Raw genomic sequence first — 10,586 nt, 5'->3', positions numbered from 1 at the left:
TGCTAGTACGATTTATCCTCTTAGACTTATTATTTACAAGAATTTGTCTCTAGTCATAAGCACCTTCCATTCTGTAGGTTTTAAAGTTTCACAAATAAAGTTACGATTTCGGTTCGACTGTACTATTACTAGTGGTGGTGGAACCAGCTTGAGAAGGATCCGCAGAACTGCTGTTATTGCTACTGCTAGCAGCAGCTTTCGGCCGTTCGAGGTTACGCACCATGGCGCTGGCTGGTCCTTGTAGTACTTTTCGAGATAAGCGCATAAAACCTGACACCGGATCTCGCCCGAAGTATTTGACTTGAATCTCCGTACCTACCTCAAAGCCTAGCGCTGACGGATGGGCGATCTGCAAGGGAATATGGAAAAATATATCTGTAATAAATTTATTTTTGTTTATGACCCTAGATTTTTAAAATAATAGGTGGTGTGAAATTTTATTTAGTAAATCACTACTTCAAGGGTGTTGTTAAACATGATGCAAAGTATGCCTTATTCTTGTCTCAACCCGCATTGCGTATCCAAATGGATCGAGAATGCCCTCCAGGAAATAGATTACTAGATCCAAAGTTTCCAAATGGAACACTACAACTCGGGGACGACTCAAAATCGAAAACGTTTCTTTATTATTAAGATGAGCAAACACAAGCCTGGTCGTAACTTGGAAGATGCTTGTTCTATAATGTCTGCTCCACTGCCATTAATTAAAGACCTTACCAACCATCGTTAATCATCTCTATAGAAGACAACCACGCTAGCGATCTCTACGCCACCACCGCTACTGTTTTGTACTATTTTTTCAAAGTAGGTCATCATAGCATTGCAACGCCCCGACCACGACGGCGCTTAAGCCGCGGCAACCTTCTCAAACGTTTTGTCGTGTGTCGTTCTAGATCATGTGCTACCTGGCAAACGAGCAAATGGCTTAGACTCAAATCACGGAAATACACTAACCTAGAATCTACGTGCTAGTGCCAGGAAACGAGTTTTCAGCACCTCGCGGCTGACGTTTAAGTCGAAGCTATGTAGAAATCGACTGAAATGGCGTTGCAAAGCGGTAATTGTGCTAAAGGTGCTATAGTTGATTCGCCGATGCGCGCAGAAATGGACCGTTACGTAGAACACGACTTTGGGCGTATATGTTGAGGTTCGCGAGTAGATCTGGGCAATCCACTCTCGAGGTCAGCATGTCGGCGACAGCCATTGCTCTGATCACGTCGCGACGAGTGTTCAACAGATCAAGATCGATGACTCTGCAGCGTTGTTAATAGCAGGGCAGCTGAAAGGAGTCATTCCAGGGCAATCTCCGACGTGCGAAACGTATGAATCGGCGCTGCACTGACTCGATTCGGTCAACTCCATTTTAGTAGTAAAGACTCCACACAGGAGCGCAGTATTCAAGGTTGGACCACCGGACAAGAGCGCAGTAGAGAGCTTTGAGGCAATAGATGTCGTTGAAGTTTTTGGCGATCCGCATGATAAATCCCAGAGTCCTGCAGGCCTTGTCGACAATATATGCGATGTGCTGTTTGAAGTCAAGCTTAAAGTCAAGCAGTATTCCCAAATCCTTGACACAGTTTTCGCAGCGTAAAGGCAAGTCTGATAGTCTGATTTGTCGGAATTTAGCAGCATGCTGTTATCTGTGCACCACTTCGCAAAAATCAATAGCTGCTCTTGCAGGAACGCGGCATAGGACGGACTATCGACTTTAGCATACAACTTCAAAACGTCGGCAAAAGAGAGTCACGGGCATTTAAGCAGGCAGTTGACATCGTTGAAGTAGGGAAACGGGGAAACCCAAAGGCTACCTTGTGGAATTCCAGAGTTTGCAGTGAAAGGTCTTACGGGGTTCTTGTTTGTTTGAGGGACAGTGAACTTTTTTTGCATCATTTTGTCTGTTTTTGTTCACTTGTGGTTTTCTGGAGTTTCTTTCTCCTGGAAATATCTTTGCAGAACTTTCTGCTGGAGTTGGCTCCTCTGCGAGTTCTAGGAGCGCATTAAAACTATTTTCGACGGGGACAAAGCTACGTTCTTTGGTTTCAAAATACGTTAGGCCATTCTTCGCCATTAAAGCTTTGATGTTGTCTTGGTGGGTTCTCTCCGGGCAGTCTCTATCACTTGTGTTATGACCAGTTTTGCAATAAATGCATCTTACCGCTGAAGTGCATTCATCGTACTCTTTCTGGCTTTCGTGTCTTGATCCACATTTTTGGCATCGTTTAGTGCTACGACAGTCACTCGTTTTGTGGTTGTATCGTAAGCAATTCAAGCACAGTATAGCTTTTCTAAAGAAAGGTTGAACTTTGATTGAACAACAATAAAGTTTCACTGTTTCCGGAAGCTTATTTGATCTGAATGTTATACTAACTCTTCCTGTTGGTGACGGCGAATTGTCTATGTAGCGGTTGAGTCTGTAGACGTTCATAATTGGGATTGAACTTTGAATATCTTTAAGTAAATCGTCTGGTGATAGTTCTAGTGGGATTCCAGAGATTACACCTGTCACAGATATGAGATGCTTTGGGACATAGTTTTTGTATCCATAACTTTTTGTAAGACTGTTTTGAATCAAACGATTAGCCGCTGAGAAGTTGATGAGGTATACCAGTACTTTATATCTTCCTGAGTTTTTGATTTCCGTGACATGTTTTTCAACTTCATAGATCCATTTTAACATACGTCCAACAGAAATATTTGGTGGCGGAGGCCCGTCATCTGGATCGTCGGTCTCCATTTTGCACCTCGCCCGCGTGGGCAAGATGGCAGTCAGCACGTTTTAATATCAGTAGTTATCTTTTAAGATAACTGTAGTTCGAATTGATTTTCTTCACTTTCCTAAGCGCGTTTTATTACAGGTAACTAACGAGTTAAGAAATCATGAAAATTTTAATAGGTTTTTCGAAATTAAGGGTTGGAATATTCAGCACTCGCGAGGGCGTCTGTACACTTCCCGTTTTACCAAAAGAATGTTGTAAAATTCTTCAACACAATGATAAGCATAACAAAACTTGGTGCTATATAGCGTTTCGAAATTTGACCTATAGCTTTTGATTCGGCAGACTTTTGCAATCAGCTATTTTAGATAGAAAAATTACTGCTTCTTAGCGGTCAAATTAAATTATCATTGATTAATTAAATTTAATAAATACAGACACACAATATCGCTGAAGATCACTGACAGACAAGGTGTCTACTTTGAAACCAAATAAAAAGGCGATGCATGGTAGTTTACTTTTATACTGAGATCAAAAGCTAACCTTTAAAAAATTGTATTAGTATCAACTGCCAAAAAACGGCAAATCTGATCAAAACCGTTATCTCGAAATAAGATTACACTTTATATTGGTAAACATGGCTTTGCAACGTCTAGATTTGTTGCGCTACCTCTAGGTTTTCACGGATTTAGTCAAACTCTGTAAACCAATATAGCGGTGACGGGGAGAAGCATTTAACACTTCCAAGAATATATCGATACTTTGATACTCTATAATTAGAGTATTATTAAAAAACGTTTTCACAGACAACCCGACATCTACATGCTTTGTATGCTTTGTACCAACTTACCTTTCGCTGATCCAGCTGCGAATTGTGCAACAAAGCGGGCGGCATCGACGGGTACAGCGTCACCATAACTCCGGTGTCCAGTATTTCCACAATTTTGGCAGTGTAGATAGCTCCAAAATCCAAATCAGGCACCCTTTCCGCCTTCATCAGATTCTCCAGATGCTCTTTCGCTTCGTGCATTGCCGCCTCCGAGGGGGCAAATATCCGAAAGCTGTTTTCGTCTTCCTGCGTCAACTGTACACCGGTTTCCAGATACAGCCGACGCAGATTGATCCCACTCGGACCTAGAAATTTCGAACGCTGGTGGGGCTCGATCTGGATTCGGTCCGTTACGGGCCAGCAGTCTTTTCGCATGCTTCTCGTTACGGCGATGGTTTCATCCATCAGATCAAGTATCTTGAAGCGAGCTTCCATTGCCTTTTGCAAGGATTCCATCACAACCTACGGTAAAAATTATTTTTAAACAAATCTAAGTTTTTGGGAATATTTTTATGCTTACCTTCAGTGGTATTCCAGGCACCTTAATATCAGCCTGAATTGCCGTCATTCCCTTCCGCGTACCGGCTACCTTCATATCCATATCGCCAAGGTAATCTTCGATACCCAACAGATCGGTTAGGATTCTGTAGTCCTGCAGGTGTTTTGTATCATCATTCTCATATTTAGTTAACAAACCGATCGCAACCCCAGCCGCCGCCTCGTGCACCGGTACACCGGCATCCATCAGTGCCATCGAACCGGCGCACACTGTTGCCATCGAACTGGAACCGTTCGATTCCAGCACTTCCGAGGTAAGCCGTATCGTGAAGGGATGCTCATTCGGAATGATAGGCAGCAAACCTTTCTCGGCCAAAGCTCCGTGACCAATTTCTCGACGGCCTACCGGACCGACTTTACCGATTTCTCCGGTGGCAAACTGTGGGAAATCGTAGTGCAAGAAAAAGTTTTTCGATTTGATTCCGGTATCCAGCGAGGTGATTGGATCTAGTTTAAGGGCACTTTCAAGGGAGTCCAAAGCAACGGTTGCAAATACTTGCGTTTGTCCACGTTGAAACAGTGCAGAGCCATGCAGTGGTCGGTGGAGGTTCACGGTACTGGTTATTTTGCGGAGGTCGTCTAAATTTCTACCGTCGCATCTTCTGTTTTCTTCGAAAACCATCTCTCGGAAGACAGATTTGACGAAACGATTGAAGCAGTCAGTTATCAGCGCTGGGTCATAGCTTGGATAGCTAGACCAAACCTTGTCGATGGTATCGGTTCGAGTATTGTTGACCGCTTGATCCCTGCTGATTTTATCGTGTGTGAAATCGTGAAAAATCTCTCTCAGCCGCATCTCGGACATCGTCCTAACGGCGTCTTCGATTTCCTGTTCCGGTTGGGGCAATGGGTCTAAAGCTCGTTTAGGTTTTCCGAAAGATTTTTGCAGTTTTTCTATCCCGCTGATGATTAGCTGTGCCTCTTTGGTGCCTTTTTTGATTGCCATTCGAAGTTCGTTTTCGTTAACGACATTTCCCCGTCCTTCTAACATTACGACTAATTTCTGCTTTGTGGCTGTTACTACCAAATCCAGTGCAGACAGTTGGAGTTCCTTGCGAGTTGGATTGATGATTATTTCGTTGTCAACTAAACCGACACGAACGGCCCCTACCGGCCCATTCCAAGGAATGTCACTTAGGCTTAGAGCCGCTGAGGCTGCATTTATTGCTTGTACATCGGGTGGGTTGCTAGCATCGATGGCCAACATATTGCAAACAAGCTGTGTTTCAGTTCGAAATTCCGTCGAAAAGAGCGGTCTTACAGACCGATCCACCAAGCGGGCAGCAAGAATTTCCTTCTCCGAAGGTCCTAACTCTCGTCGTAGAAAGTTTGTTGGGATCCGACCGGCAGCTGCTGCTTTCTGCCGGTAATCGACTACCAGCGGAAGAAACGAACTGCTCGCCCCGCCAGATGCTTTCTGTTTGGCAACGGCCGTAACCATCACGGCGGTATCGCCAACACTGACCACAGAGCAACCGTCCGCAAAGCGGGCATATTTGCCCGTTGAAATGTGAACTACACGACTGAGGTGAAGAACAATAAAAAGTTCAGCTAGGTACACCACTTATGTGCTATAAAGCTTACCCAGTACTCAGTAATATGTCGACTTCCGGTGATTCCGATGAACTAAACAAACGATGCAAATCAAATTTTTGCACAATGCACCTATTTAATAGAACACGGTAACTTCTCCCATGTTTAGCTATTAATTTTAAATGTGGTAACATTCTATTGGTGAAATCAAACTTCACAAATTTTAAATATTAGTAATAAAACAATCAACCAAATTCGATCGTGTCTTTCGTTCCTTCCCGTGGCCGTGACACGAAAGCCGGTTGTCAAAAGCACGTTGATTTGTTTTGGTTCATCGCTTTCGCTTCGAAAAAAAACTTGTTCCTTTCGCTCTTTCGAATCATCTCTATTCGTAAAGCTGGTGCTGACGGGCCAGGGTTGCCACATGCACAGATTATTTTGTGTTTAACCTGTTTAACAGATATTTGAAAGAAATCGCCTGTACAAAATCTGTATGCATAGAATACAGATTTTCGCCAAATTACACAGATTAAACAGATTTTTGAGCTTTCACATGAGAGTGAAAGAGACGGAAATAGTCAGCAAAAGACTCTCAGATGGATAGATTTTTGTACAGATATTTTTCCTCGCCATACAGATTGTCAGATTTTTCCAACAAAAAACACAGAATTATATGTGGCATCCCTGTGACGGGCGCCAAATTGTAAAGAAAACCAAGAAAATGGAGAAAATAGCACAAAAATCTTGTCCTTTTGTCTCTTTTGTTGTGGCTCTATAGTTCTTATGATAGAGCGTCGCACGCAGTACGGTACACGTTTCATGTTTTGTCTGGTGCAATATTGCAGTGATTGCCGGTCAGAAAATTACCTTCCGCGACGTTGTCCTTTCCTAATCCGTAGCCGATACTATAGTGTTGTGTGAAAAAATGTCCGACACAAGGTAATACGCGCCTGTCGAAGCCTTTGGGCCAACAAGTGAAAACAGTGAGTAGAAATGGCCTCCAGTAACAACACTGTCGAAAGGAAGGAAACCTACCGCGAGCGTCAGGAAATCGAACTGGAAGTGATTCGTTCTATCTACGAGAGCCAAGTGGAAGATTTACGGTCCCCTGAAGGCAAATGGCGCCCACTGGAAGTACGACTCCATTTAACACCGCAAAAAGGATCCGAGTGCGAAGCTTACGTGAGGACGGACCTCCACATAAGTTGCCCAAAAAATTACCCAAAATAGTGAGTGTTTAAACTTTTTCATTAACAACGTAACATATGTTATCTTACGTTTTTTATTTAAGCCCACCAAAAATCGAACTGGAAAACACGGTCGGTCTATCGACCACATTGGTAAACGAACTGCTGGAACTGCTGAAGCAGCAAGCTGACAAATTAAAGGGGGAAGTTATGATCTACGAGCTGATCAACGTTGTTGAGAGCTTCCTTCATCAATACAACGTACCACCAAAAGGTAGCTTTTATGATGAAATGTTAGCCAACCAAAAGCGCTTGGCAATGGATCGGCAGAACACCTTGAAAGCTGAGGAAGACCAACGCCGGCAAGAAGTGCAAAGCGAGCTGCAAAAACGAAAGAAGGAGCTCGCGCGAACGAGGAAAGAATCTAAGCATAGTATTACCGAAGCAAGTCCGCTACATCGGAACACCAGCTCCTCGGAAAACAGCGAAGGAAGCAGCTTTAATGGGTCGTGCAATATTTGTCCGAACCCCCGTAGAAGCGAGACATTGTTTTGCCGTGACGGAAGAAAAATAGTGAAAGGTGCATGCTTGGGCCACTCCCAGGACGGTTGCGTTGCTTACAGCGGAATAGACATTCAGACGGGACAACTGCTCTACCTGACCGAGTGGAAGGTGGACCTAAATGAAGATGGCAACATAGCAAGCGGAAAAACGCCAGACGAATTTGTTGCCGGCATTGAGAAGCTAGCAGCCGGACTGGTGCCGCTGAAACATAAAAACATAATTTCCTACGAGGGTGTTGTCTGTAAAATAGGGAACGATTCGATCGATATATTTGTGGCTCAAGATTTTATTCTCGGAACCAGTGTGTTTGCTTTAACCGGAGCACTAGGATGGAGCGTCCAAGGCGCTAGTATGGTAGCTAAGGGGATATTAGAGGCACTCATATATCTACATAACAATGGAGTCTCACACGATGGCCTGTCCGACTCGAACGTATTCTTAGACAACTCCGGGTGTATTAGGGTAGCAGCCTTCAAACTGATCCCGTACCTTCAGAAACTTAAAGAAGATAAGCAGGACATCATCCAAGGCGATCTTACGTCGCTTGGAGATGTCGTTGAATGCTTATGCAGGCCATATGCCCGAACCTCCGAGATGCAAGATTTCGTCGAAAGCTGTAAATCTGAGCGAACCATATCAGCTTCAGATCTTCTTGAACACCCCTTCCTTCGGCAGTTACTTTTCCAAGATGTCCTTCGAAACAACCAGGACCACCAAAGGCAGGTCCACAATCTAGCGCAGCCGGAAAAATCCCACCTTTCGATGATTCCAGCCTACATGAATACCTCACTTAGCGGGGAGAAATCACGGCTGCAAACGGAGTTCGAAGTTCTGTCTTACATCGGCAAGGGTGCTTACGGTGATGTGATCAAAGTTCGCAACATTCTGGACAACCGACAGTACGCGATTAAGCGTATTTTGTTGCCGGCACGACGTAAACAATTTTATAAAAAGATGACCCGTGAGGTGCAAGTTCTATCCCGACTGAACCATGAAAACGTGGTCCGTTACTTCAACAGTTGGGTCGAAAAGGTTAATCCGGATGATGAAATCTACCAGCGGGTAGAATCGAGCTGTGATTGGTCACTAAGTACCGGAAGCGCACGTCCACGTGTTGCGACTCAGGTGGCGAAAAAGAACAGTGAAATCAATTCAGACTGGGTCATTGATTCAAGCAGCAGCAGCGAGGACGATGATGACGACGACGACAACGGCAGATCCGATGGGATAGAATTTGTAGATTCCAATGGCGAAGTGGCAACCTACGAAAGCTTCAGCGACGTGGAAGCTGCGGCAAATGAAAAAGAACGACGCAGTGCGACGCCTGGCCTTCCAATGGATATGCTTTACATGTACATTCAGATGGAGTTTTGCGAAAAGAGTACCCTTAGGTAAGTTCCGTAGGTGGCGATTAGGGTTCATTATTGGGATATTTTTTTTGTAGAACCGCCATCGATGCCAACCTCTACTTAGATGTTGAGCGAGTTTGGCGCCTATTCCGGGAGATCGCTGAAGGTCTTTTTCACATCCACCAGCAGGGAATGATCCATCGTGATCTGAAACCGGTAAATATCTTTCTTGACTCCCGCGATCAAGTCAAAATCGGTGATTTCGGACTGGCAACTACCAGTATTCTGGCGCTGCAGAATCAACAGCAAGGTATCGTGTTCCTTTTCCACTCGATCTAACCACTGTCTAAACTCTTTTTGTCTACACAGAGCGCATAGCCCAAAGTCAACAGATCAAATCCTTAGATATGGGTAACTCACTGACTGGCAAAGTGGGAACGGCACTGTACGTAGCCCCTGAACTAACTGGCAACGCCTCAAAGTCCACCTACAACCAAAAGGTCGATCTCTACTCGCTTGGCATAATACTATTCGAAATGAGCACTCAGCCGCTTGAAACCGGAATGGAAAGAGTGACAACGCTAATGGAGCTCCGATCGGATTCCATTCGTTTCCCGGAATCAATGCTCACTGACGACAACTACACGCAGCGAGTCCAGGTCATTCGTTGGCTGCTCAACCACGACCCTAGCGAGCGACCAACGGCCGAAGAGCTGCTCGCATCGGAACTAATTCCATCAGCTCGTCTGGAGGCAAACGAAGTTGAGGAAATTATTCGCAATGTAGTTTCCCAACCACAATCGCGCAACTACAAACATCTGATGGCTCACTGTTTTGCACAGCAAACCAAAATGATCGACGACCTAAGCTACCACCTAGATATGGTATCGATACTCCCCCGTTTCGACTACATAAAAGCGAAAATCGTCGAATTGTTTAGAAAACACGGTGCAATCGAAATCGTAACTCCACTATTGACGCCCTACACTCAATCAACTGCACGTGACGACACAGTTAAACTCCTAACTCATTCGGGGAGTATCGTGACCTTGCCGGACGATTTGCGAACACCGTTAATACGCTATGTTGCTCTGCAAGGAATAAAATTCAAGCGACTTTATGCGGTTGGTAGAGTTTATCGAGAGAAAAAGGCTTTCAATTTTCACCCGAAACAAGTGCACGAATGTGCGTTCGACATCGTCACTCCTTACCGAGGTAGTTTGTTAGTCGACGCAGAAATAATCTTTATAGCACACGATATTATGCGGGAACTAGAAATGCTCGACCAACAGCGAGGCATATTCTTCCGTATCAATCACATTAGTCTGTTACGGGCAATGCTTGTATACTGTAATGTTCCTGAAAAAAAGTACAAAGAACTGTTCGAACTTATGCTGGACTTTCTCGATAAAAAAATTTCCCGGTTCCAATTAGAGGCGTCGGTAAACAGTCAAATAACTCAGTTAGGTGTCAACATTAACACCGGTTTTTTAAATGAAGCACTCCTAATACAGCTCTCGCTGGAACAAGTTGATGGGTTCTTGAGGACATTGACCCGAGGTAAAGGAGAAGCAGCCAAGGAGGCTAAGGTGGCACACAGGGAACTGGAAACGGTCGTTTCCCTTGTTCAGAGCATGGGCGTGCAATGTCCGATATACGTCTGCCCGGGCCTACCAATCAACTATGAAATTGCAAAGAACGGAGGCATTGTATGGCAGCTAATTGGGGCACTAAAAGCGAAAAAGAAGAATCCATGGACCACGATAGCCGTGGGAGGACGGTATGATTCCAAGCTATCGGATTATCTGTGAGTTATCATAAGATATGCTTACGATGGCTGGTTACTAGATTC

General features: G+C 44.5%; 2 protein-coding genes across 3 annotated transcripts in view; one reads left to right on the top strand and one right to left on the bottom strand.

Annotated features, from left to right (window-relative positions):
- Positions 1-10,586, top strand: part of LOC128734919 (eIF-2-alpha kinase GCN2) — a 181,904-nt gene that overhangs the window by 170,290 nt on the left and 1,028 nt on the right. Inside the window, exons 1-4 of one of the 2 annotated variants that reach the window (XM_053829319.1) lie at positions 6,448-6,863; positions 6,926-8,776; positions 8,830-9,044; positions 9,104-10,541. In XM_053829319.1, coding sequence (XP_053685294.1) covers positions 6,628-6,863; positions 6,926-8,776; positions 8,830-9,044; positions 9,104-10,541 — 3,740 coding nt within the window. In that variant the 5' untranslated portion in view covers positions 6,448-6,627. Of the gene's footprint in view, positions 1-6,447; positions 6,864-6,925; positions 8,777-8,829; positions 9,045-9,103; positions 10,542-10,586 lie in introns of those variants that run through there. The other variant, XM_053829320.1, reaches the window with a different exon arrangement.
- LOC128734922 (polyribonucleotide nucleotidyltransferase 1, mitochondrial) lies at positions 9-5,885 on the bottom strand. Its single transcript, XM_053829328.1, has 4 exons — positions 5,686-5,885; positions 4,064-5,624; positions 3,565-4,005; positions 9-349 (listed from the first exon to the last, which is right to left on the bottom strand). Exons 1-4 carry the CDS (start codon positions 5,826-5,828, stop codon positions 101-103), a joined length of 2,394 nt encoding a protein of 797 aa, XP_053685303.1. The 5' UTR covers positions 5,829-5,885; the 3' UTR covers positions 9-100.

This window comes from Sabethes cyaneus, chromosome 2, assembly GCF_943734655.1.
Source record: "Sabethes cyaneus chromosome 2, idSabCyanKW18_F2, whole genome shotgun sequence".
NCBI classification, from domain to species: Eukaryota; Metazoa; Arthropoda; class Insecta; order Diptera; family Culicidae; genus Sabethes; species Sabethes cyaneus.
The sequence above is the reverse complement of the archived record's forward strand: the minus strand, read 5'-3'. Positions and strand labels throughout refer to the sequence as shown.